Here is a 27405-nt window from a genome sequence, read left to right as displayed (position 1 = left end):
TTTCTTTACTCTTTTTCTGCTTGTGCTTATCCTTTGTTTCTTATTTTATATGTACAAGGTACATTGTATGCATCTTGCAGGCGGAGTGTAAGGTTTTTAGGAATTAGCTTTGTGCTGTCAGTTTCTACAGCACCTAGCACAACTAGCTCTTTTCTCAAAACTGTTTCCTATTCCCTACAGTAATGCAGTAATAATAACAGCATAAATCATGATATATAATGATCTCCTTAGAATAAGATATACTGCTGCAGAGTTATTACTATAAGTCTTCTAAATGCTGTAGGAAGGATTAAGAATGCATCCACAGTTGATCACATTTCGAAGGAAAAGCTTAGCAGCTCAAGCATTTTTTTTTTTTTTTTGCAGTTCTGCTCCTCTAGAAAGCCTAGGAATGATAAGGGTGATTTTCAGGCGTGTTGAATCCTCACAGTGGTCACCGACTTTGCTGAACTTACAGAAACTTGAAATCTTGAGATCAGGCCTCCAGAGGAAGAGAAAGACACTACAAGTTTCTAGCTTCTTGATTTTGACAGTAGATAATGTGATATTGCCTTTGTTATGTATGGCACAGAGATGTCAAAGGCTAATACCAATATGAGTAACCTAAATCTTTTGTTCTTGCTTGACAGTGATTTTGACCAGCTTCCAGATGATGTACCTGTTTCAGCTAACATTGCAGATATTGAGGAGAAGAAAGGCTTTACAAACTACTTTGTAAGAAGGGTGATTCATTCTATCTCTATATGCCTTCATCTGTGACTGGTTTGGTCGTGGGAAGCAAAATGCAGTTAATCTGGTGTAATTGCTTTTTGCTATGAATAGTTCCATGTGGAAAACTTCTCAGTGCTTGTTTTTTTCTAGAATGGAGGATAGTCTATCATAGATTTAGTCTAAAAAATTATTTTCTGAGTGAAATGTGACAGAGGTATCCTCTAATATCACTTGTTTTCTAAATTCTTACCTAATCTCCAATTCTTTTCCTGTTGGAGTGCTGTACCTTTGCTGAAGAGAGTGGTAAAGGAGTTCAAGAAGGGTAGAAGGGTAGAGTCATTATTCCTTGGTACTGGCAAGTTAGGATGCTCCCATCTCCACAGAAGATAGCATATTAATAAAATATGAAAGAGCACACAAGAAGGGAATAGTAGGGAAAAGCACTAAGGTTCTGAAGATTTTGAATATGACCAGCTCAGTCTGACTTCTGCTGGAGACTTTGCTCATAAACCCTTCCCACTGCAGTACACAGGTTTTAGTCTGGAATGTAGTGATGTTTGATTGCTCTGTCTTTATGTTTTCTGAAGGATCTGGCTGCAGTGTGACTCAAAGGTCAGTGTATGGAAATCATAGGTTTCTTTAGAGCAAAGCAATTTTGTCAGGAGATAAGAAATAAAATACTGGTTGGAGGCAGTCAGACCATAATTTCTGAAATTGTGTACCTTAAAGTCAAAAAGAAGTATGAATGCTTTCAATTCTGAAAATCGATTCATTTAGAGGCCTGTCTATAGACTTAGGTGTCCAAAGCATCTCACTGTAAAATATTTGTATTTACCTCCCTAATGTGTTTTGTTTGTCACTGAGGGAATGTGTGTAAGCATAAAGTAGAATCTAGTCATTTCATGTTTCCTTTTAAGATTATATAACATAAAGTAAAGCAGCCACAGGGATATGCATCATGGGAAATCCAGACCCACAAATATGCCACACTGGTGCTAACTTGTTATTTTCTAGTTCTTGAGTCTGCAGATGCTTAACTGAAAGCTTGCTTTCCACTCTGCCCCTAAGAGAATATTCCCTCTAATGGAGCACTGATCTTATGATCCTATTGCCTTACTTTCATTTGGTAAGTATTTATGAGTATGAATATCAGCCTGAATCTCTCTTCTCTGTTTCAGATGTTTGTCATTGAAGTAAAGCTTAAGGGTCGTGGCAGATACTTGATTTTCCGACGCTATCGTGAGTTCTATGCCCTGCACACCAAACTAGAGGAGAGATATGGGCCAGAGAGTGATAATGGCCCATTCACCTGCACGCTCCCTGTATTGCCAGGTAAGCTGTCACTACCAAGTCTTTCCATGATTAGCAGCTTTATCAGCCCCAGGCTGTCCCAAAGAGGAATTCATTGAGGGAACTAGTTGTGACAAGGAACTAGTTCCCAGCTGTAGATGCCAGAGAAGTCAAGCTCCATTGGCAGTACCTTCACTTGTGGTAAAGTTCATTTAGAAACATAAAATGCTTTAGAAAATATGTATTTTCTTGGAGATCCTATTTTCTCCTGATTGCTTCATTTCTCTGACAACCTCCTTTGTTTTTTCTTCAATAACTGTCACAGGTTTTATATTTTCCAGGAAAAGTTTTTGTTGGTGCCAAAAGGGAAATTGCTGAGAACAGGATTCCTATCCTAAATGTCTACATGAAGGTAAAACTTAATTTTAAGGTGGAAAATGCACTGAGCACTGCAGATATTTACCCCTTGAAATCAGCTAAGAGAGACAGTACTGTTACAGTCCTAGGTATCTGCTTCTCTCTGTATTGATTTTTCTGAATACACAGTGCACACACTGTGGTACAACCTGCAGTCCTCTTCCCCAGATTGTTCAGACTGTAGGATCTGCTGGAGTACACTGTTCACAGAGGCTCACTCACTCCCTTCGTGTACAGATAGATACCCTTAGCAAAAAATCTCCCAGCCCAAGATGTATGAGGAAACGGTGAATCTCCAGGTACTGCATGAATACAGAATTTGTATGTATGTCTAAAAGACTGGGAGAATGGTGTGTGGGTTGTGTTTTAACCTTGCCCACCAACTAAATACCGTGCAGCCACTCACTCACTCCTGTAACAGAATAGGGAGGAGAATCAGAAAAAGGTGAAACCCGTGGGTTGAGATAAGAAAAGTTTAATAATTGAGGTAAAGTAAAATATAATCCTAATAATTGTAATTTAAAGGGAGATAATGAAAAAGACAGAGAGAAATAAAACTAAAGAAAAAACTAAACAAGTGATGCACAATACAACTGCTCACCAGCTGCTGACTGATACCCAGCCAGTCCTCTGAGCAGTGACCAGTGGCTCCAAGCCAACTCCTCACAGTTTATATACTGGGCATTCTATGGCATGGAATACCCCTTTGGCCAATTCGGATCAGCTGTCCTGGCCATGGTCCCTCCTGGCTTCTTGTGCAGCTCCTCACTAGCCGAGCATGGAAACTGAAAAGTCCTTGGTTTAGTAAGCCACTGGTTAGAAGCAACTAAAACAGCAGTGTGTTACCAACATCATTCTCGTGCTAAATCCAACACACAGCACTGTACCAGCTACTAAGAAGAAAACTGGCTCTGTCACAGTCAGAGTCAGGACAGGTGGGCTTCTGGTTATACCTGCTCTACAGTGAAGATGCATCCAGTAAACATCAAGGACAGAAATTCTTTGTGTGCAGGTTAACTGAAGACCTGACTTTAAATCACTAAAAGCTTGAAACACTGGCCAAGGCTTACATGACTTAAGATTGCCTTCTTTCCACAGTCACTCATGTTCTGAAGGGAAACACAAAAAACAATTTACTCCTGCAGTAAATCAGGTACAAAAAGAGTGAAGCAATACATTGGCCAACTCCAGGAGTAAAGAAGAGAAACTGTCAGCTGTTCAGCTGTGTCCTGCTGAGTGAGAAGGGAGAGGAGAGAGATTTCTGGCAGTAATGAATATCCTTCATGATCCTGTAGGTCAGAGAGGCATATTTGTTGCATGTAAATAAATAGAGAATTGGTCTCTCCCACTGCTACACTCTGCTTCCTCCTTGCTCTTGGCACAGAACCTACTCTGCCTCCCTGCTTGGGTGTTGATGGATGAAGATGTACGACTGTTCTTCTACCACTCAACCTTCGATAGCGAGCAGGTGCCTCACAGACTGAGACGGCTTCGCCCTCGGACACGCCGAGTGTAAGTGATTGACATGTTTTTTCAGCATTTCTTGATGTAAAAGATGCTGTCCAGTTTTGGGAGGGAGAGAGAGAGATGAGGGTCACCACTGTGTTTCCCATGTGAATCCATGAATTCCCAATATGAGGATCTTTGTGGTAGAGTGAACACAGAGTATTTCTTCTTTTCAGTAATCTCAGATTTTTAAAGTGGATGTGGTACTTGCATTACAGGAAAATTCCAAAAGGGGAGTATAGCTTGCTTTTAAAAAATACTGTCCAGTTCTATCTGCCTGTATTTCTTTAATGGTAATCTCTATTATAATGTGCAGAATATACAGGCCAAGCTTAATGACATAGACTTGCACCACTGAAGTCAATGTGTGTCAATGTGAGTTTTGGCAATGAATTCAGTGAGATCTGGTTCAGACACTAAATGAAACTGAATATTTAATTTGTTTCTGTCCTTTGTCTAAACAGGGACCTGTCCTACATAGCAACATTGACACCCCTTTGCAGAGCTGTTAAGTAGATGCCATACTTCATTACCCTTCAAATAAATTAATTCTCCTTTCAGCATAGCAAAGATGGACCCGCTTCCTTTTCACTTGCCTCAAACACTGCAGAAATTGCATGTGTGTATGATGACAGAGTTTGAACTAAATGCCATAAATGCTAGAAACAGAGATGCCCAGAAGGCAGAGTAGGGGGGCTGAGCAGTGCTGTGGAAGTCCAGGATACTGACTGTATTGAAAATTCCATCTGTTCTCAACAGAAGACACCATCAGATTGCTGCTACTCTGAACTGAAACTGAGGGAACTAGGGCAATGTTGTTGCATCCATATTTTTTTACTTCAGTGCTGCACACAGATTCATTTTCATGCAGTTTCTCCAGTGGTCTATGGCTTGCCTGCCTCTTAAATAGTAAAAATGCAGACATTGTACTACTGATTGTGTAGCATTTTTTATGACTAGAAAGGCATGTTTATCTCCCTGCTGTCCCCTTTCTTTGCAGTAAAAGCATTTCACATCAAGTACCTATTTTTGACCGCACAGCAGCTCCGCGGGCTGAGGTGAGTACTCTGCACAACCTGTCACAGGATAGGAGATTAAACTCTGTTTTACTTTGGTACCTCATCCATCAAGTTGCCTTTTCCAATTAGAACCTGGGGGAAGAAAGTGAAATCAACAGAGAAAAACAATTGATTTTAACAACAGGGAGTGAAACAAAGGATGGAAAGAAGTGTTTTGTTCCTCATCACTTGAGTAGTAAGAAGGTCCATTGTGAAGTCAGAATGACAGGACATTCAAAAATGAGACATGTACAGCTTGCTGCCAAATGGTGCCTATTTTCATAGTGATAATCATAAATTAAATTTATAACAAGCACAAGCTTCAGCTTCATTGACTTCAGCATATGTTTAAAAGCTTTGCAGGTGAGGCATCTCAGTATTTTCTGTAGCACAAGTGTTCTACTGAAAAGTGCCTATACCCTTGTCTTTTGTGGTATGTTGTCTCAGTATTAAGCACATGGGACTGCTTTGTAACCAGTACTTGTCTGAGCATCGTCTTCCTTCCTGGAACTTTGCTATGTAAGATTAAAAAAAGCCATCAAATGCTTTGAGGTTTGTTGGTTTTGGTTTTCACACTGACAGTGACAGGTCTTGGAACAGTCATGCCTCTTGGGTTTTATCTATGAATTTATTAATATTGATTATACCTACCAAAACTTTTCAAGAGGTAAAAAAAGCTTTTGAAAGAGCTATTAAATAGACATATGATCTACGAGCACAGCAGTAGCCATTGTCTTTTATTTTTATTGTTGGGAGAACTTTGGCATTAATAAGACTGAAAGAACTATCTCAACACAGAACAGAGAACACCTTTTTGTTTTTGTTCCTCTAAGGGTGTTTAAATTGCAATCATGTTCTCTAAGGACAATGGGGGAGCTGTGCATTTTTGTAACTCAGCAACATTAATTATCCAAGAACAGTTTGTTAGGATGGTAGCATGTACTTCCTTTTTTTTTTTCCCCCTGAAGAGGACATCTAAGTTCCATTTTAACTATATGTCAATTTCCCAGGCTTCCCCAGATCTCTCAGTTCAGCATATAGACCTGAAAGCTAGATGTAAGAGCAGCAGTTACTTACTCTGAAATTAGGACACAACACTTCTGCAATTTTTTAAGGTTTTTTATGATATTTTGCAGCGAATCTAAAAGTTGTAAAGCTGCAACCAGAAATATCTCTTCAATTCTCAGGATTTCAAGCTGTCAGTTGTCTTCAGCTCTGTTGTCTTATTTGCTCTTAAGTGTTTTCAGCTTATTTATATTTATTTCTCTGGTGCTCAGGGTTCTGTTGCTTTAAGAATCCTAGCGTGCAGTTCTCTCAGGGCCATGTTTATCCTAGTGCTTTCACTATTTCTTCAAAGCATTTTTGTGTGTGTTGAGTAGGAGAAGAAATTGTGAGAACTGCAGACTATGGTCAAATATATGTGACCTTATCCCAGAAATAGTTCTGTGATGACAAAATGCACACTATCTTGCTGCTTTATGCTTTCACCTCAAGTACAGAACAGAAAAAAAGATTTACTTTTGTAATTCTGTGAATTAGTAATTTCAATATTATTACTTTCCTTAGGCACTGTTTGATTTTCCTGGAACCAATAAACTGGAACTCAGCTTCAAGAAGGGAGACTTGATCTACCTACTCAGCAGAGTAAATAAAGACTGGTTGGAGGTAAGACTGCAAGAGCAATACTGAATTATTAGCATAGCTTGACATATATGAGTAGAAAGGGTTCTCCTAATCCTTGTGACCTGTCTCCTCCTTTCAAGGAGAAACTCTACCACCATCAGGTCTTACTGTCAAGAATAAATCCTTGATTCCAAATTTGTAATTGCTTTGTTCCTTGATGGTTTTTAGCTTACAAATTTTCTGCCCTCCAGACTTAGTTTTCAGTTGCATTTTTTTCTGCTGGAATGTTCTTAAATTCTTTGGAAGTGATTAGAACACAGAAAGGCCACAGAAAGGAGATGGAAACTCCATTTCAGTGATTAATTGGTTTTTTGCCTCAGGGTGAGTTGCTGCATGCTTCATGCTTCATACCACAACACACGTCAGCCTGATTAGAGAGAACTTGGGTAATGCAGCAGTCTTCTGAAAGAGGATGAGGAGAACATACTGCGTGTTTGCTGATATGATATCTCTGCTTGCTCAAACACCACAGCCTTCCTTGCTAACCATCTGACTTTCATTTTTTACACGCTGTTTCACTCTCCTGCCTGGTATTTGACTATGCAATTGTATAATCTTTTTGTAGGGATGCCATCAGGTCACTTCCATAGCCTTTCTTTTCTGGATTATAGTAGAAAAATTCTTATTGTTGTTTCTGTGGAAATTAATTGAATTCCAGAACCTATGCATGTGGCCAAAATGGCGTGGTTTTCTTGATTCTAATATTTCCCATCATTCCAGGGAACTGCTAATGATGCCACTGGGATTTTCCCACGTGCTTTTGTGAAGATCATAAAAGATTTACCACAGCAGGAAGACACAGTCAATAAAGTCCGCTGTTATTACCACAGTGAGACTGTGAGCACTATCAGGTAATAAGAAAATAGTATTCCAGATTATTGCTGAAAAAGCACCAATAATTCTCTTTTCATGATATGTAATGAATAGATTTGTTCTGATTACAGGGATATCTCAGTGGAAGAGGATCTGAGCAGCATTCCATCATTCAAAGATCTCATGGAATTGATGAGGTACAATGCAAGCAGTTAGTTGTATATTTAATACTTAAACATTTGTCAAGCTTATGCCAGTCCTAGATTTTTCACATTCTACTTGGTCATCACCAGGTTTTGGGTGTGAAATACTTTTCAAATGTCTTGAAGAAGTTGTACTTTCACTTGGCCTAGGGCCATCTGTGCAAACACCTATCTTCCTTGGGATTGTCAATAAGTATGGAATGACCCACACTTCCGATTCACTTATGCTGTGTAGAAGTTTCCATTTTTGTTCTAAGGTCAGAGCAATGACTCCTTGAAAACATCTTTTGTCTAATACACTTCTTCAGGATGCAGGACTCCACCTTCTAACACCTGCTAAACTAGTGTTAAACTAACTTGATCTAGTGTTGAATATCAACACTTTAGAACATCAAATATTAGTAATAGAACACCTATGCTAATACTCTTACACTTCTCAGAAAAAAAGCAACTGTAAGTAGGCAAAAGTGGGTAGTAACTACAGTCAACATTTTTTGTATGGGAATTTTATCAAACATACAGATTAACTGTCCCATTTATGTGGTGTTACTGTAAAAGGTTCTTGGTTCTGATAGATTTCTTAGCTTAAACACAGCGCAGCACGAATGTGGCTGTATAATTTCCAGTACTAGCTGTATCAAGAATGCCAACACATGCAAGACTTTATGTGGCTTTTAGCAGAGTTAATTAGATTGTCAGTATGTTGTTCATCATGTAGCACCGCCCAGGCATTCCTTGATTTCTGGGGATCAATCCATTCCTTTTCTACCAGGCGGGAGTTTGACCAAGATGACATTGCTTTGAATTATCGGGACCTTGACGGGGATCTGATCCGGTTGCTCTCCGATGAGGATGTTGAACTCATGGTATCTCAGAGCAGGACAAGGCCCTCTGAGAAGCACTTTTTTCCTTGGAAGTTGCACATCACTCACAAAGATGACTTGGGTGTCTACAACACCAGTCCAGGAATAGATGCTACTCAAATAGTAGGAGCAATGTAAGTGCTATATAGATATATTCCAGTAGGTAGCTATACAGTCCTTTAATAATCCCTCTATTCAAGCAGTTTCCTTTAATATGGCTTTGAAGTGACCTTGAAAAGAGTAATTTTTAGTAATATGTTACCTTTCAATGTAAAATCTGTACTTAGCTTCTACAGCTTTTTAGCACTCCTCTGCAAGAGACATCTACATAGAGACCAGAGAAGGAGAGGAATAGAGAAATAAAATCACTGGCCATATTCACAAAGCAAGTCAGTGTTAGCTTGCAATAGAGATGGCCAGAGTCCCAAGACCTGCTCTAATCTCTATACTCACTCCCAGAGCTAATTATTTGTCCAGAATGCCTTCATAAACTTTTCTTTTTTTTCTAGATTGCCATAATTTTCTCTTCATTTGCTGATATGATCATTTGTGTGCCAGTGCATAATTATTTCTGTCATGTTGGAGTCTGACCAGGCATTCAGAGTTTCTTCTAGAAAGATCAAGAAAACTTTTTTGTACTTCAGTGAAGAAACTGCAGCCCACCTTAGCTTTCTTCTTTCCACTGCCCAATATATTGAATTTTTTGAATCAAACTTAGTACACCTGTGGTGTTCCTCATAGACCTTTTCGTAATTGTACAGACTACTTATTTCTGCATTCTGGGAAAACATGCATGATGACTATTCAAACAGGAGTTTATTCTCTGTCTATCTTCTGCTTTCAGACACTTCATTTCAAAGGAGAACTAACAAGAAATTACTGTATCAGATTCTTCAACAAATAAAGTTAAATATGAGTTTATCAATTTTTATTTAAAAGTGGTTTTTTTTTGGGGGGGGATTTGGTTGACATTATTTTACTGAACTATTACAAAATGTAACTTCCTGCTTCAAAGACATTACAGTTTAGAAAGGAGATGAAGCAATATGCAATGATAATGTCAGTGATCTTACATGTTGTGATACATAAGAAAATATATTGTAAGTTTGAAACCTAATGGCATGCATGGTCTGCAAAGCTTCTGGTGTGCAGGATTACTTGTTACCTGTTCCTGGAGTTTAACAGAGCAAATGACATCTGAAGATTTTCACTTACAGCTAGATCCTGTGATGTAAACAGCAACGCAGCATGTATGTCTGAAAACGGAGGAACATTTTCAGAGAGGAAGGGGAGGGAGGGAAAATGTCTGTTGGGAAAAAAGAAACCTCTTTTCTAAGGGTGGGGGAAGAAATAAACATACTGGCCTCTGAAAATCAGAGCAGGATAATTCCTCTCTGCCTTTATACTCCATACAAAGTAAATTCTGCCCATCCAGCAAAGTCACATATTCCCCTTCTTGTCTGCAGGTTTTATATAGACACCTCCTGACACACAGTTTCCTCAGATATTCTCATGTTCTTCATCTTGCTCTGCATGTTTCTCTTATTCACATTATACTTTTTTCCCCTTGTTTATTGCTGCAGTTCTGGTGAGAGCGTAACTGAGCTAACTGTGGTTTTGGTCAGTTCTCCAGGAATTTAGAGGAGGTGTAGTATGTATCAGTGCAGGATAGACAGACTCCAGCAGTTATATTCTGTATCTGGGGGCTCAGTCTTCCATAGTTTACCCTCCAGAGCAAAAACGTGAGTGTATGTTTTCCCTATGGCTACCTAACTTTCCTAGAGATCTTATTATTGAAGGCTACTGGCCTAAATTTTAAAGTTGGATCAAAAGAGCATGGCTGCCTTGGTTGTAGGATAACTTCAGATCAACTCTTCTCATCAATTTTCTTTTGTTTCTTCTATGTACTCTAGCACTTATTAATTGTTGTTGAAATAGGTAAAACTTGCTTTTAGAAATATTGCTCAAATTAAAGGGTTACAGAAATAAAGGTAGTTCACTAGTCCCCAATATAGACGTACAAATGAAAGTCCAGTGTGATCCCTGCCATGAAGATTGTCTAGTCTAGATTAAAGCAAGAAACATCACTGGAGTGAAAACCAGAAATTCTTTCTTTGTCTTCCTTACTTCTGCTGCAGTCAATCCTTTCTTTTTCTTAAAATACATTAGTCCCATGATCTGGTAATTGCTAACACGCAGATTGACAAACTTCCTTTCCCTCCCTTCCCTTAGTGCCATTTAAGTGCATACTCTGGGGGCTAAAATAGGAACTACAAACTTCCTATTTTACAAGAAATTGCATAGACTTCCCTTGAAGGGGTGGGGTCTGCTTCTCTGAAAGTGGCATTTCTGATGCACGGAAGATGCAGCATTTATTTTGAAGACTTACTTGCCAAGAAAATCCTGTGCTTGGTTGATACCCTCTGTCTCCAGTTCTAGGCAAGTGTGGGGTTGCTGGTTTCTGCATCAGAGGATTCTGGTGCTGTGGGGGCAGGCTGGACAGGGAGATTCACCCATCAGGTTGAATGATCTGCCTCACAGACATCTCTGGGTCCAGGTAAGGGAATGGTTTCCTTTCTGGGGGAAGCAAAATGGCAGAGTCTGCCCTCATACAAAGGCTTGTGAGTGACTAAGGGATTCCTTAGCTGTAATGACTATTCAATATCATTGGCTCAGCCAGTTGTTTCTTGCATAAGGAATTGATGTTCAAGAGTCTGAAAGTCAATAGGAATTTAAAAGGAGTTTTTCCATGCTTCCCTAAAGTAGAAAAAAGTCTCAGATCTGTAATGTACTTAAGTAGGTGAGTGCATTATGCTTTTGAGAGAGCAATGAGAAATGGCCAAAAGGACTTGAATTCCAGTATGAACGGTGTGGTCCGTGGTCTTGGAACTGCTCAATCTACTCTCACTCTCTACAATCACCAAAGAAAATAGTTTCTTTGGTATTATGCGTACAATTTGCAAATTGTTTGAGGAGCAGCTAGAAAAGTAGCATGTTGATGAAAAATCTGAAAGTGAATGAATATGGAAATTCAACCACTATAGCTCCCAGGAATTATGTGGCTGGAGATCATATTTTTGAGGAAGGGTAAGAAACAGAACACTGTAGTGGCTCATTAGGAAGGCTTTGAGCATAAAGAGGAGAAGGATGAATAAATTTGAAGGCTGAGTTCTCTTCACAGATCAGGAATGTTTCTTGTTGCTACTCAGCTGACAGAATTCCTGCAAATGTGCATTCGCTTCATTCTTTGCTTGTATTGCAAGCTCACACAACAAGAAGACATGAATTTTGTCCTACAATAAATGCTTGGTAGAAGTTCTTTCTGAATGCCACTCCAACACAAATATAAAAGAAGTTCCCACATTCAGTTTTACTTCTCTTTATGTGAAATGAAAACAAGCAGCTCTACAGTAAGCAGAAGACTATGATCTGAATTAGGATCAAGCCTGCAGGCAAAGTACAGTATGAACACGAAAGAGATTTTCATCCTGCTGCTGAACCTGTATTTGGTCTTCAGTGTTCAAGCCATTCGAGGTGAGATTCAAATTTATATTCTCTTTTATCTTTCCTTCCTTCATTGCCTTTCTTTTTGTATCTGTTTGCTTCTTTCAACTAATGATCTTCCTCATTTTTTGCCTGCTTTTCTGCTTCCTTCTATACCATCTTTTCTACTATAGGAGAACAGACATCGTGATTAAAACTAGTGTGTAGCAGGTGCATGTGCAGACAAATCAGTTGTATGTTGGTGGTAAGGACAGGCGAAATACTGGATAAATGGATGAGATAAATAAGCTGACTGGATAATGAGTGAATGGAAAGAAGGAGTAGACCCTGATAATTAGTGAAAACAGGAAAATGAAGGGCTGCATAATTCCAGGGGAACTGTACAGGAGTGTAGTCATGTGGACAGACACAAGACAGGGTGGTGGGGGCTACCAAGAGCAACATCCAGATGACCTGATTTTCTTCCCGTGGAATTGCTGACAGATAAAGAGACCATCTGCCATATCCATTGCTTGTGTTTCTGAGTTTAATATCTTTCCTTTCTCATGCAATGAGAGCTACTCTTTACCCCTAAAAAGCCCCTTAAATAAGCTGATAGTAGCTCTCATCATGAAAAACTACTTGAGGGAGCACACTCATGTATGCACACTGATATCTTTGTCATCTGAAGCTGCAACATCCCAATAGCACAGCACAGATATTACCTTCAGAGAAAATAAAGCAGGATAAGAAAGCAACTTGCCTCCTAGTGCATGTGCTAGAGGCAAGTCTGTATTTTCCAACTTAACAATTGTGAACTTAAAAAAAAAATCTCTCACGAGCGGTCTGGCTGTTTCTGGATCATGAATCTAGTTCCAATAAATTAGTTTGGGCATTATTCTGAGTCATAACAAGACTATTCTCAGAGCATCTCACTTTTAAATATACCTTTCTAACATCATAATGTTTACTAGGAAGTTAGTGGCAAAGAAGTCTATACACCAACACAACAAAGACGAAATGATTGCTATGTGCCTGCTGTCCATGGTGTCTACTAATCCTTGGAAATAATCAGTGTTGTGAAAGTGATACCTTGGCTGGAATTATATTCCTTGCAGGCACAAAGATCTCAACTGTGGGTAGTTATAGCTTGGTTTGGAGACTTGTGTATTGTAGAGATGTGCAGAATGGCCACAACTGTACATATTTTCATCGAACTGTGCCCAATCCCTGGAGGTGTTCGGGGCCAAGTTCAGGGCTCTGAGCAACCTGGCCTAGTGGAAGGTGTCCCTGTCCATGGCAGGGGGGTTGGAACTTGATGATCTTTGGTGTCCCTTCCAATCCAAACCATCCTACAATTCTATAATTTTCTGGTGGCAAGAGGAGAGTACTGTTATCAGTGCCTTACCTGTTTTGTACTCCTACTGTCTTTCACTATTTACGTTTGTAGTCACTGCATCCTTTTTTTTTTTTGCCTGAATTCCTTTCTCAGAGAGCATCCCTATGAAAAGCTTGAGCTGCTTGAATGACTACAACTCACAGGTCACCTGCACATGGATGGAGCATTCGGATGCTCATGACCTTGTTGGTATGATTCTTTACCACAGGGATGATGTTATAATGTAAGTACCTATAATGTGCTGAGCTGGATAAAAGACCAAAGGGAAACTGGCCATAACTTGGAATCCTAGAGACCAGCAGGCAGATTTTAAGAAAACATGCCCACCTCTTTCTGTCATTGGGTTAAAACAAAAGTTGTACCTGCTTCTGAGGCCTCATTTAGGAAGGGAATAATGAATAGGCCATGCTAGTGGAGTTAGTTTTTTCACCTTTACAATTATTTTCCATGATTTTGTTGTGAGATAATAGATTAGAAATAAGAAGGGGCATATAGGATGCTAATAATGGAGGGCAGAAGATGGTGTCAGAAAAATGTGAGCATAAAGGACAGTTTTTATAAAACCCAAAAGGAAGAAGGCATTCCCCGTGTCATTTTGTCAATTTAGAAGCATCACTGAGAATGTGGTTTTGATCACTTCTGAGCAACATGTATAGACTCTGTGTTTGTGAGATAGAGAAGACTGGTAAGTTCATCTGTGCTATCGGTTTTCCTCCCAGAGATACTGGTGTGTTTATGACAGTATCTCTCTGTTACATCTGTTTCCTTTTGAAAAGGGAACCGAATCATCAGACTGGATCGATTGTGAGGGTAAGAAAGGACAGAAGGGAGGAATAGTTAGGGGAGAGAGGAAGGCAAAGATGGATGGCTGAGAAGAAAATGATTTAGAGTATGGGAATACAGGAAGGAAAGTAAAGAGAAAGAACTCTTAATTTTATTGCAAACAAGAGAGAATTAATAGATCTAAAAGCAACTGAGATCAGTAGAAGAACTTTGGAACAGGACCTTGAAGTTAAGGCTTCTGGGAAAAGATGATATAAAGTTATTTGGACTTTTGGAGGATTCTCTGCAACATTGTTACTTGATGGAATGTGTGGATCATGAAACATGACTGAACTCATCAGATGAGTGAGTATTAAACATGGACAATCACACAGCTGAAATCAAAACAGCCAGCAATTAAACACCATCGGCTCATAGATGAAGAACAGTTGATTAAATCCCAAACTATAGGGTAATGGTGAGTAGACAGAAATATCTTTAGGACTTCACAACCTTTGGGTTTACTCTTTTGTTTAAGGTTATGCACATGTATGGTCAGTCCCACCCATATTTCAGCAATTTCCCTGGTTTCCTTGCTAATACTCAACTTTTAAAACTAGCAATAGTGCTGAATAATGCTTGCTGACATATAGTTGGCTAGAAGACTCCATCTTATCCTGGAAGACAGCATTTGGCCTTAAATATTTGCAAGTTAATATTTCTCATCTGAACTGGAACAATATAATATACTGGGCATGAAGCCACAAGCACAAAAATATTCCAGAGTACAAAAAAAAGCAACACTTCTCTCCAGCAGCTAAGGCTACTGCAAACACACAAATATTTCCCTCTCCTGCCTAGTTTAAAATACTGTTTCTAATTTTCATGATGTTCCTTGGCCTGGAGAAAGGCGATCTGAAAGAATGATTAACATTTTGGATGAACTCTTTAATGAATGTTTGAGGTCCCTTGTCAGAACAGAACTACAAAGGATACAGAAGTACATTTTGGTTGGACAATTTTTTTTTAAGTGTCTTTTTGGGACTGCAAAACGAATGTCTTCAATAAGCTAAGGATCATCAGAACTTTACTGCCTTTCACTTTGAGTAAAAGGTGCATTTACATGACATTAATTTTCATCATACTATTTCTCACCTAAAATATGAGATTACATAGAGCTAGGCTAAAAAGTAACAATAACAGACTGGTACTAAAATGTAGCATTCTGCTGTACAACTTTGAAATGGGGAGGCATTTGACAAAAATCGTGGTGTTAAAAATATTTGTCATGTCAACTGATACAAAACAGGACTAATAGATATGGTGAGAAGAGGATATAAGTGCCTTAGTAAATTATAACAACAGAATGGGATGAAATTGGTTTCAAGTATTTAATTTTGTGTTAACTGTAGGTCTCCAGATCAGATCTTTATAGATGACTTTATACACAGGGAGAACAAGGAGATGTATTGCAAACGCCAGACAGAAAATGACTTACATGAGACTCCTGATGTGTATGTGCGCTGGGTTTGTCGCAACTCTACAGACTATTTTGGAATGGGTGTAGAAGATATTTATGGCTTCAAACCTAACAAGATGCTTCAAGCAGAACTAAATGTTGATCTTTTCCAAAATGGTAAGACTTAAATACCAAATTCTCATTTTCCAATGAATTTTAAGGATCTTTGGGACTGTATTTGCCATTCAGCCAAGAACTGAATTCCACTTCCATCATGAAAACTGCCAAAGAGGTCCACATTGAAAGGGTGGGTCAGGGAGAGGAAAAGGCAAGTTTCTGGGAGCAGCTGGACCTGGTATCATCTCAGGAGCTAGTCAAGCAGAAGATACTTAGTGTGGCAGGGATAACATACTCTGGAAATGGGGAAGCTTACCTAGATGTTCTCTTGCCCTCTTTGTGTTCTTCCCTCACTATCTCTACTCATATGTTGTACCAACACCTTCCAGTTCAGCCCCTTCCACCTCAGAACCTCTCAGTCAGCTTGATGACATCAGGAGACTTCTCACTGACCTGGAAAACAGCTGATGAAAGCCAAATGCTGGGCAATGCACTGGAGTATGAAGTCACTTACAAGCGGGAATGGGAGTCCTGGGAGGTAAGAGTGGAGGAGCTGAGCTGTCCTGGGTTGGGCTGCGCCATTTTGGGCAATTGAAAGTCTGTGCTAAAAGTTGTGTGAATTAATGGCCTTTCCATTCTCAGGTACTAAGAAGATGCAAAAAATGTTTTTTTGGGTCAGGTAGAAGGGGCTCTCTTTCTATTTGCAAGTGACTTGCCCAGTGAAATATCATTTGTCGTGAACTGAAAGTAAAGCTCTCTTCTCCACTGAAAAAAAACAAAAAGGGATGCTGTGCTTGGGTTTTGAGTTGGAATTGATTTTGCCCTGAATCCCTCCCAAATTGAATTAAATCATGTTCCAACAGGAGGCTGTGGGTTCATGAGGGGAAAATGGCAAAATACATTTGAAGTTGCTCCCCCATAGAGAAAGATATGTTTTGGAGTTTTTTGGTGGAGTTTTTTGTTGTTTGTTTTTTTGTTTTGTTTTGGTTTGTTTGTTTGGTTGGTTGTGTTGTTGGGGATTTTTTTTTAGTTTTTTTTTGTTTTTATTTTTTTGTTGTTTTGTTTTGTTGGGTTTTTTTGGTTGTTTGTTTGTTTGTTTTTTAATTTTTAGTTTTTAGGAGTCCATATCCTTTGCTCTATTGTTTCCATGGATCTTCATATGTTTCTCTTCTGTATCTGTCAGCTTAATCTTTAGTTTTTAAGGGAAGTATCCTGTCCAGATTCCCACATAATTCTGCACTGAGAGTTATGAACATGTGTAGATGGAGGTGAACACAGTCAGGACTCTGCAAGCTGCAGGAGTTGGCCTACTTGTTGGGAGAGATTGTGCCTGAGAGTGCCTGTGCCTCAGCCTTCCTGTGCCATGCTGGCAGCATGCATGCTGAAGCCCCTCTAATATGGGAGTAAGGACCACTGCATGGCAGCATGGACATGGACCACTGCATGTGTGGGACTGTTGAGAGATGCCAGCTGGCAGTCACATCCTCTCACTCCTTCCCCCCTCCACCCCTCTTCTCCATTCCCCAACTCCCCAATTTCCTCCCTCCCTTCCATTCCCTTTTATCCCCCGACAACAGGGAGCCGCCTCACTCTTGCTCTCCAACACCACTCACTGCAATCTCAGCCGTGAGGACCTTGTCCCAGGGAGCAGCTACATTGCCCGTGTGCGAGCCAGACCGGGGCAGGCCAGTGGCTTCTCTGGGCAGTACAGTGAGTGGAGCATGGAGGCGTCATGGAAGACCCCCGAAGGTAGTATAGGATGGAGAGGGGCTGTGCAGGGTGGGAAGCTCTGGCTGAGAAGCCAGACCTTTCCTGTCACTTGTTTCTCTGAAGGTGGCCTTCAGCCCAGGAACTTTCGCTGCCTCTTCAATGGTGGAGATCGTCTGACCTGCAGCTGGGAAGTGAAGAAAGCGATCACCACCTCTGTCCTCTTTGGCTTGTTCTTCAGGGCCACTCCATCATCAGAGTACGTGCTCTGCCCATGGCAGCATGTCTGTGCCTCTCCCATGGGGTTTCTGCTCTGCCCCATTCCCTGATCTCAGTTCAGCCTCTTTTTTTCCCCTCAGAGAAGAGGAATGCTCTCCTGTGCATGAGAAGACTTTGCCCCACATCCCATATGTGGTGCAGAGCTGTGAGATCCTTGTTAGCAATTCCAGCAGCCAGAGCCAGTACAATGTGTCTGTCCGGGCCAAGACGGAAGAGAAACTGATTGAAAGCTACAAGAACAGTTAGTTACTGTGTTGTTTCTTCCTTCTTCTCTTTCTTTCTTTCTTGGAGAGATGCCTGTCTGAGCAACTGGGGCTGAAGACAGTGGCAAGGAAGAAAAGGGAGTAGGGAGAAGAATCAATTACTGACAAAGAAAGGAACTGTGTCAGGTCAAAGCTCTGGGATGTAAGTGTGGAGTTCCTCAGTGGCACTCTGAGGAAGGTGATGGTGACAGAAACTGCTGTGCAGAAATTCAGGTTGTAACCCAGAGCTTATCAATGAGTGATTTTCACCCTGCTGACTTCTCTGTGATTGACCTTCAAGAGTGTCCCAGGTGACAGGGAGCTGTAGTGAGAGGTGTTTGTGGGGCGTGTGTCACTATGTGATTTCTCAAGAAGCCAGTGGAGCTCTTGGGGGTTTGTGCCTTGGCCCCTGGAATACTCTATGAGGTAGGAATCCTCTGCCCAGTGAGGTGCACCAGATGGATCATTTCTGCCTACATGTATCTGGAGGTATTTGAGCTATTTTTTGCAGACTAAAGATGGGAGAGCTCCTTGCAGAGGGTGAAAATATCAGGAGGTAGCTCCAAGAGAGATGAAAATCTCTGGAAATGTGGTGGACCAGTAACGATGTTTTACCTATTGCTTCACTACCTCCCTGTACCCAGGGAGTGCTGTCAACATTCATGGGTATGGATTTTCTGTTATTTAGTGGTCTATTGGTTTATTGTATTTGAGTAGAAAATGAAGATGTAGAGAATTAAGAAATGTTAAAAAGCTGAGACTTCTTGTATTGCACAAAACAACCATGTTTTCAGTCTCTGGAAGTAATTTGCAGTGGGGAAAAAATGAATCACTTTTTCCAGTGGCCCAGTAGGTTGCCCTGAGACATTCCATGTGTTCCAGTTCAGGTGCTGCCGCCTGCAAACGTGTCAGTAAAAGCAACAGAGAACCAAGAGTATGAACTGAGATGGGTAAAACACACTATGGGATACAACTTCATAACACAGAGATATCAAGTTGAATACTGGGAAAACAACCAATATGAAAAGGTAACTTTCACAAAGTGCAGGAGTCCTGGATATTTCTTTGCTGGACAAATGGAAAGAAACTTCTTCTTACCTTGTCATTTGTGCTTATTTCCTCTTTCCAGACTCTCCAGAAGTTAAGTATCAGCAATGACGAACCTCCTTTCATCTTCACTCTGCAGATGCTGGCAGCATCTACAGAATATAGGGGGAAAATGCGCGCAAGGGTGAATACGCCCCTGGATTATGAGGGGCCTTGGAGTGAATGGAGCGAGGAGTTCACCTGGAAGACTGAGAACGGTACTTTTCATGCAGGCTGCTTTTGTAAGGTTTGCATGGACTGTTAATGGCTGAAATGCCTCTTGAGAAAAATATATGCTCTCAGCTGAGGTTGGAGTGAGGTGCAGCCATGAGTTATCTGGAGTCACTTAAGGCAGCTTCTCTGCCTGCATCCTTGCAGTACATCAATGCCAGTGAATAAGGTGAATGACCTTTAAAGCTTCTTTCATACTTGCCTTCATAAGGTGAGTACAACTAACCATAAAGTTTTCGACATGGAAAATGAAACAGAGATCCTGCCCAAAAGATCATTCTTGTTTCCTGGTTCCAGTAGTCCATTCTGCTGTCAATGACTGAAGAGCCTGAGACTGAAAGAAGACAGAATATAAGCCATCAGTTTTTTATATTTGCACAGTGACTATAGGGTTGTGTAAAACACACTGTAGGGTATGCTGGAGATAAAACCTTTACATATTTTTGCTGTTTCTTGACTGAGAGGCAGAATATCTGCCCTCATACAGTCTTGTGCCCAAAGTGATATGATCTGACATGATTTGTTCTGAGGAAACTTGTAGCAGTGATACTGTTAGGCAAATTTTGATGAGTATACTCAGGAAGAAATTGCTGTGGTGTTGTTGCTGTTAGCAGAGAAAGCTCTTAGAAAATCTCTGAGACCCCATTTCTTCAGAACTGTAGAGTCAGGCAGACCTAAGATGCCTGGAGACATGCCTGTTCAGGATGGACTGAGGTTTCTAACCATCTTCTTAATAGCATGAATTGTTTACTCTGACATCACTAAGAACTAAAAAATGTATCAGTAAAGGTAACAATGAACTCCTTTGGTCAGTAAGCTGTACAGGCCATGTTTGATCTGTTCTGCTTTGGAGGGTATTCCAACGGTATTCCTTATGATCCTGTCTCTTGACATAACCCCTGCGTTTTCCTGATCTTCCTGTGTGAAGAGTGACCAGAGTGAAAAACCTGTTATGGGAAATGGCCACTCGACAGGTGGATACCTATTTCTCTTTTCTCTGTTTCAGTTCTGCCACCAGTGGTTCTCCCAGTGATGCTCCCAGCTCTCATCATCACTTTGCTAATAGTTGCTTGTTGCAGCTATAAATATTTCCTCAGGTAGGCTTGCGTTGCAACTAGGACATTCAGCAGCCTGTTGGCCATGTGGGTGGCATAAAGGCTAAGGCACTTCTTGTCCGCCATGAGATAGAGGTCTATGTGGAGATGAACCTTGGTGGGCAGCCTTGTCCATGTCTGTGCAAGGGTGAGAGTTGAGTTGGTGCTGTGCCATCGCCTTGATGGTGCCTCTCTGTGCAGAGCAGCACAGTGTATGGGGTGCAGTCTTTTCTGGTTGCAGTCACATTGAGAAGCAAATCTTGAAAACTCTGTGTTGTTGCTGCAGGAAGAAGAAAACGTGGGAGGAAAATATTCCAAACCCCAGAAAGAGTCTCCTGATCCAGAGCTACGTGGGGGTAAGAGGGAACTGTACCTTGAAGGGTTCATTATTTCTCTCTCTTTTTCAGGACTTCCAGAAATCCTAAGAGCCTTTCTTGTTTCCTAGTCCACAATGAATAGTTATCTTCATTAGCTGATTAATTATTTTTAGGAGAAGTGCTGGTCCTACTCAACGTAATAGTGTTCTTATATTTATACCAGCAGACTTTGTGCTGCGCTTGTCAGCACCACTGTGATGTAAAATCAAGCTAGAAAATTTTCAGTACTTTAAAATTTTAACTGACTGAAATAATCCAATGTCATTAGCAAGCTTAATTAGCTAATGCTGATCACTGAATATCCAGAAGAGATCAGCACCTCCCTCTTGACTTTCCCTCCTCATAAAGCTATAGAGAGGGGTGAGGTTGCCTGACATGCTTCTTTTCTCCAAAGTAGCCTTTTTACCAGCTTTGTTGTCCTCCTCTGGATGCATTTGAGTACCTTAAAATCCTTCTTAAATTGTGGGACCCAGAACTTCACACAGTACTCAAGGTGAGGCCACACTATTGCTAAATATAGCAGGATAATTGCCTCTTTGACTGGCTGATGATGCCATCTTTGAAGACCCCCAGGACAGAGTTTTCCCTCCTGGCTGTCAGGGTGCACACTGATGTGAGCCAGCACCCCCAACACTTTCTGCAGGGCTGCTCTCCAGCTACTCCTTTCCTAATTTGTACTTGTACCCAGCATTATGCTGTTCCAGGTGGAGAATCTGGCATTTCGACTTGTTAAATTTCATTCCATTGATGATTGTCCAATGCTCCAATCTATCTAGATCCCTCTGCAAGGCCTCTTGTCCCTTGAGAGAGTCAACAGCATCTCCCAGTTTGGGATTGTCAGCAGATTTGCTAATGGTGCCTTCAAATCCTGCATCCAGATCATTGATAAATATATTGAACTGGCCCTAGAACTGCATTCTGAGGTTCACTGCTGGTGACTGATCACCAGCCATATGTAGCCCCATTCACTAAAACCTTTGAGGCCCTGCCCTTCAGCCGGTTTTTCACACAGCACAGTGTACCTTTGTCCATGAGGAACGTACAGTTCCTGTTTCTGATTCTACGGCCAGTGAGACACTACTCTTTGGTCATGTCTGCTTTTTCATTTTTAGAAAGCACAGTTGGGAAACTGGCCAACAAGCAACCAGCTGGACTTCAACAAATACAGCCTTTCAGAGAAGACGGAGCAGGCTAGTTTCCTTCAAGTTCTGGACAGGTGAGTGAACAGCACAGTGACACTGTGGATGATAGCCTCTAAGAACTCCCTGCATCATGGCAGGATACAATCAAATGCTCTGTCACTAAAAAGCCTGTACCAGTTGCTTTTGAGAAGGGGATACAATTGTTTATTACCTGGGTTAGACTGCATCTCCAAGAAAATTGTTTTCTAAGCCTGTGTTTAGCTATGTGTGTTTTCAAATAAGCTTGTTTTATGTTTAATGTTTACCACAATAATCTCTCTCATGAGCAACTTTTAACTTTCCCCCTTTCAGGCAGGCGAAGACTTTGACAGAGTGCCCTGAAGGGCAGACTGAAAAGACAGATGTTTCCCTTGTTGCACCGGACCTACAGAACTCATACCATGCTTTAAATGAGGCAGAGCATGCCCCAGTTTTCTGCTCTAGTCAGATTGCTGGTCACTCCTTTCCTGTTTCAAGGAAAAACAGTGATGATGCAAGTATTGCTTCCCACACAGCAATCCCTTGCTTTGCTTTCAATGGTCCATACTTGTACAATCCAGTGATGTCCTCCCACCCTGATATACATCAGTCCTTGGAACTGGACCAGGTGGGACTCCGTAAGAAATCAGTTTCCCTTCAGTATGTGACTCTCCCAAGGGAAGACTGTCCTCAGGCTCCACAGAGGCAAGAAGAGCCAGGAGCAGGTCCTCCAAAGCCCTACGTACTCACAGATCAGAAGGAAATGATGCAGCACCTCAGCGATAAGGAAGAAGTCTCATCGGCCCCACCAGTCTGTGGGAAAGGCATCAAGATGGAAACAGAAGAAGAGAGCTCTCCAAAAGCTCTCAGCTGTACCACATCTCCTCAGCAGTGTTCCTTGGAGTACATCACCACAGAGAGCCTGTTACTGCCATCAGCCAGTGCCTCCACCCATCCTCCACTTGTCACTGCTGAGGAGTCACCTGGTGGCTCACAGGAGCCCCAGCTCCCCAGTGACCACTCTTGCCATGAGTTTTCTCCTGGGAAAACTGGTGTCATGGTCCAAGTTTCAGGTCAGGCACCAACCTCTTCTCCTGAATTGCGCCTGGAGAGGTTTGGAGACTATCTTACTGTGCCTTTAGGCCTCAACGGACATTCAGAAGCCACAAAGATTCCTTTGCCTGTCTTACAGAAGGAAAATGGCCTTCCTAGAAAGCAGCCTTTGTCAGAGGGTAACTTAGTGGTGTTGAACCCTGACAGCACTGAGCCAGTTTTCCTTTGCCAGGTTGGTGACTATTGCTTCCACAGCCTAAAACCCAGTGTGAAGATGGATAATGGTCAGGAAGACCACCAAGTCAAGAAACTTTCTGAGGGCAAGACAACACTTGGGAAGCCTGTATCTGATGATGACTCCATCACTGGCAGGGAAAAGGATGTATCAAAAATGCAGGCTATTCAGCTTTTCAAAATCCTGAAATCAGATGATTACTTTTCCTGGCAGCAATCTTTGAGGATTAAAGAAATTTGTTAAATGGGCAAATACTAATCAATACTGAAGAGACTGATAACTGAAAGAGGCTGCAACTGTCTGATGAAAATGAACCTTCAAACCAAGGAATGAAACCACCAGTTTCATTTTCAAGCTTCCAGTCCAACATGTGGAAAAACCTGAAGTAGCTCAGTATCATTCTCAGTGCTCTTCACAAATTTGGCATGAAATACATGTATTTGCCTTTGGTGTTTTTTAAACTTTTTGACTTATCCACAATGGGCAGTTTATCCTCCTTATGATCCTGTGACAGATCACAATCATCTTGCAATTATACCAAATTGCCTGGCAAAACTGATGGCAGGAAATGCAGACTTAACAGAAGAAGACAAGCTTGGAGACCTTGGAAAGAAAACAGATTCTTAAGAGTAATTTTGTTGAACTTCTATGTGTTTATAAAATAGATCTAAAAGTCACCAAGGAACTTTCATATCTCTGCCTTTCCACTACAGCATGAAATAGGTATTGTCTAAGGCAAAAACCTCCCAAAACCCAAAAAAAACCAGGATAGTAATAGAAGGGTAACTATAAAATGTGAAAAAAAAAATGTTGAAGTCCAGGAAAGCTTTCTTAATGTTAATGTACAGTACATCACAGCAAATGCTAAGGATAAAAAGGTAATGCTAGTGGGATACATAAGGTAGGCTGTAGAGAACCATTTGGAAGAAGAAACATGGCTGAAAGAAAACCCAAGGACTCTTAAGGTTCAGTGAGAGAGAGGGAGTGGGGCAGGTAACAGAAAACGGCACGCAAGAAATGTTGGGAAGCTGCACAAGTTTAAATCTGCTGCAGCTTTTCTATTTATAAGTGTTAAAATACCATATTATTTTAAGTTCATTGACTGTTTATACATAATATTCTTAATCTTAACTGTGTAATCGATTCTTTGGGTTTTTTTTCCTGAGTAATAAGATGTGTTGAGAAAGAGGAGACATTTTTTCCCAGTTTTACTGTAGAGAAAGTGGTGTAAGGAAAGAGCCTTTGTTCAGAGCTGTGACTTTGTGACCAGCGAGAAGGCTTTGATTTCAGACCTGAAGGTGGACTTGCATTTCAAAAAAAAATTTCTTTTTTTCAAATATAAAATCTATACTAATAAAAATATTATTTCTTCATATAAATATTTCCTTTCATATGTTAAAATATTGTGGTTACAATAAAATTACTATTAGCTTGTTTGATCAGGCCTCAAAAAATTCTGTATGTTAGCTATGCCACCTCTGAGGTTGAACACTTTCTCCTGACTTTGCTATGTTATTTGACAGAGATAATGAGTTCTGTGTTTCTGCCAGCTGATTCCTCCTGCTGGGTTAATGGGACAGAGCTGATTCAGAAATTGCAGTGAAATGAATTGTTTTTTGAGGATTTTATTCTCAGAAATACGATTTTAAATCTGAAAGGTGTGCAAATTGAGTTTGGTTTAATTTGACAGCAAAATATACGCAGTTATAGCCTCTGATAGAGAATATTGATGACCACTTGGAGAGATTTTCAATGTAGACCTTTTGTAATCAATATATTTTTTTGGCCTTTCTAGAGTGGCACAATTAATTTCTTCCAGGCTGTATGATTGTGCTCTAATCGTGTCCTAAAAGGAGATGTTTAAATTCATATGTAAATTTTGTATCTGGATTCACATCTTAGATATGCATCACTTTCCTGGGCCTTGAATTGCTGGGGTTTGATAATCAAGAAGATTAGTGAGTGGGAGAACTTTTATTCAACTCAGTGGCTTTTGAATGGAGCCCATTTGCATTGTCATCAGCACTCTAAGAGCTCTCTGTTCCTTTTGTCTCTCTGCACTTCACTGGGCATTTGGAGACAGGATTTACAGACACAAGCACATAATATCCACAGAGTGGATATTATTGTCTGAAGATCACTTCAGGAGCCTGGAACTTGCAGAGTAACATGCCATTGTCAAACTAAGGGAACTGAGCAGTGGTTTTCTTTGCAACTATAACAATCGGTTTAGGGCAGAATGAATTTCTGCTCTAGGGACTCCTTGTTCAATATCCATTTAAGTATTATTGAATAAAATCTGTAATGAATGTTGGAAGCAGGGCTCATAATCTACAGCTCTGCTGTGCCAGAGGAATACACTTTTTACTGGGTTACTGAATCAAAACTTCCATAAACTTCTTCTGGTGCTGATCCTATGAATCCTCCATGCTCTTCTGCATGAGATCCAGGTGCAGTGCTGGTGGTAAAAAGCATTTTACAATACTGTAACCTGGTGTGGTGATTCAAGACTTAGAAGCTGTCATGAGTCCCAGGTCTTCAACTTCCTGATCATTAGCTTAAGCCCCAAAGTTACTGTGCAAAAGCAGGTTGCTGCTACCTTTCCCAGTGCTAGGCACTGATATGCAGGAGAGGAATCATCATTGTGATGATTCAGGAGCCAATTATGACATGCCCCTCTCTGTACAGCTTCTCACTAAGTAGTTCCAGCCCCACAGCCTGTATATCTGTGTGATGAGCCACTGATGTTTCTGATATAGTCAAAAAAAGAGAGGTAAGCATTCAATACTGTAAATCATATTTTACAGCTCCCTATTTACACTGCAGTGTATATACAGTTATGAGATTATTGCAACCCTTTCCTCACTGCCCACTCAAGCATAAAAGATTCTGCCTGTGTTTCAGCAGTAGACATTTTTCTTTTCATTGCTCTGAAGTAATCACTTTATTATTCCGTATCATAATCTTCATCAACCAGAAACATATTACCTGAATTTGCATGAGATTAGGGGAGGAAGTATATTGTGTTCTCAGTGGTTCTAAATAAGGTCAATGCTGAACTGCTCTGTTGTTTTGTTTCTGCTATCTCAGGGTTTGTCTTTTACGTAAGGAAGGAAAATGGAGCTGAATGGTTTGCTAGAAAAAGAAACCTGCAGTGGAAAGCCCTCCAAGACCTCAGGGAATGACAGCTGGAGAATTTCTGAGAATCATAAAATCATAGAATCCTGTACCTCTACAGGGGAATGGAAAACAAACCTATTTGATCCTGCAGTCCTTTTGGTTTCTTGTTCACAAGCACGTTGTACACACAGCCTTACTCCCATAGAACTCCACTGAATGATCTCTGCCTCTTCTCCTCACTCTCTGCTTGCTCCCTTCTGCTCTCACTCTGGAGATGAAATTTCCGTGAAAAGAAACACAACGTGTCACATTCTCTACATGGGGAATAAGTAGCACTTGAGCCTCTTTTGGCCCTTTATACAAGCCTTTTCAAGGGCCTACCAGGATTCCATATGCTACAATCTGGATCCTAACAACTCCTCATATTACACAATAGATGTTTCACCATGATGTTCAGTGGGTGAGCCCAAACTCCTCTGCAAACTCACTCAACATGAGCTAGCTTTAATTCAAAACCTCTGCAGATTTGTTTTGTACTTTCCAGCTCTTTGATAGAGAAGCATATGGTCCTCCTTCTTGAAGGATAATTTGTTTGTCTAGAGAAGGAGTTCTAAAGCTGTCTGAAACAACTGGGTAGGTTTTCCTATTCTCCTTTTCAAAATTTTCTGGCTCCTGGTTCACAGCATGCACATACACTGCAAAGTTTTGAGATGAGTACTTTTTCATCTTCTAAGCTGTTTGTCCTGCAGCATTCAGACGCATATAAGATGTTGACACACATTTTCAAGTTTATTTCATTCACTGCAGGTTCATGAGAGATTCATGGTGTTGTTTCAGCATCTAAAGACACCCTTTTTCTCCCTTCTACTTGCAGCAGAGACTGTAGTATAGGAAGATAAGACTAACACATTAGATCTAAACAATCATTCCATCTAGCCCAGTATTCTGTCTCTGCCAATATTTGCAGTGGATGCTTAAAGCCTGGGTGTAGTAAACATGAAACAGTATCCAGCAAATAATTAAATCCTCAACTGATATATTTACCTGGTATCTGGCC

At 40.7% G+C, this 27405-nt stretch overlaps 2 protein-coding genes across 6 annotated transcripts in view; both read left to right on the top strand.

The window, feature by feature from the left end:
* The window catches only part of NCF4 (neutrophil cytosolic factor 4), a 56904-nt gene extending 47464 nt beyond the window's left edge, over window positions 1–9440 (top strand). For both annotated transcript variants that reach the window (XM_017823381.1, XM_017823380.1), the window contains 10 exons: window positions 630–714; window positions 1890–2043; window positions 2343–2413; window positions 3803–3930; window positions 4925–4982; window positions 6549–6647; window positions 7386–7516; window positions 7610–7675; window positions 8454–8678; window positions 9054–9440. In XM_017823381.1, the coding sequence (XP_017678870.1) occupies window positions 1890–2043; window positions 2343–2413; window positions 3803–3930; window positions 4925–4982; window positions 6549–6647; window positions 7386–7516; window positions 7610–7675; window positions 8454–8678; window positions 9054–9063 (942 nt within the window). In that variant the 5' untranslated portion in view covers window positions 630–714 and the 3' untranslated portion in view covers window positions 9064–9440. The remainder of the gene's footprint in view (window positions 1–629; window positions 715–1889; window positions 2044–2342; window positions 2414–3802; window positions 3931–4924; window positions 4983–6548; window positions 6648–7385; window positions 7517–7609; window positions 7676–8453; window positions 8679–9053) is intronic.
* Window positions 9441–10852: 1412 nt separating this feature from the next.
* Window positions 10853–25745, top strand: CSF2RB (colony stimulating factor 2 receptor beta common subunit). 4 transcript variants are annotated; one of them, XM_017823474.1, is made up of 14 exons: window positions 10855–10983; window positions 11948–12078; window positions 13520–13649; window positions 15640–15824; window positions 16154–16302; window positions 17342–17513; window positions 17598–17730; window positions 17831–17991; window positions 18875–19020; window positions 19122–19296; window positions 20316–20406; window positions 20690–20759; window positions 21893–21996; window positions 22274–25745. In XM_017823474.1, the coding sequence occupies exons 2-14, from the start codon at window positions 12009–12011 to the stop codon at window positions 23469–23471; spliced, it is 2784 nt and encodes a 927-aa protein (XP_017678963.1). In that variant the 5' UTR covers window positions 10855–10983; window positions 11948–12008; the 3' UTR covers window positions 23472–25745. The 4 variants fall into 4 exon arrangements, with proteins under 4 accessions (XP_017678962.1, XP_017678961.1, XP_017678960.1 ...); XM_017823473.1 differs by having other exon boundaries at window positions 10853–11101; window positions 17342–17730; XM_017823472.1 differs by having other exon boundaries at window positions 10853–11101; window positions 11726–12078; window positions 17342–17730.
* The last annotated feature ends 1660 nt before the right edge of the window (window positions 25746–27405 follow it).

This window comes from Lepidothrix coronata, unplaced genomic scaffold (assembly GCF_001604755.1).
Source record: "Lepidothrix coronata isolate B3197 unplaced genomic scaffold, Lepidothrix_coronata-1.0 Scaffold102, whole genome shotgun sequence".
NCBI classification, from domain to species: domain Eukaryota; kingdom Metazoa; phylum Chordata; class Aves; order Passeriformes; family Pipridae; genus Lepidothrix; species Lepidothrix coronata.
Note: the sequence above shows the minus strand (reverse complement) of the source record. Positions and strands in the feature narration are given on the sequence as shown.

Coding starts and splice junctions, on each gene's coding strand:
- CSF2RB (XM_017823473.1), top strand. CDS start 12,009: ATGAACACGAAAGAGATTTTCATCCTGCTGCTGAACCTGTATTTGGTC. Junction 15,825..16,153: donor TGTTGATCTTTTCCAAAATG/GTAAGACTTAAA, acceptor AACACCTTCCAG/TTCAGCCCCTTCCACCTCAG. Junction 21,997..22,273: donor TTCCTTCAAGTTCTGGACAG/GTGAGTGAACAG, acceptor TCCCCCTTTCAG/GCAGGCGAAGACTTTGACAG.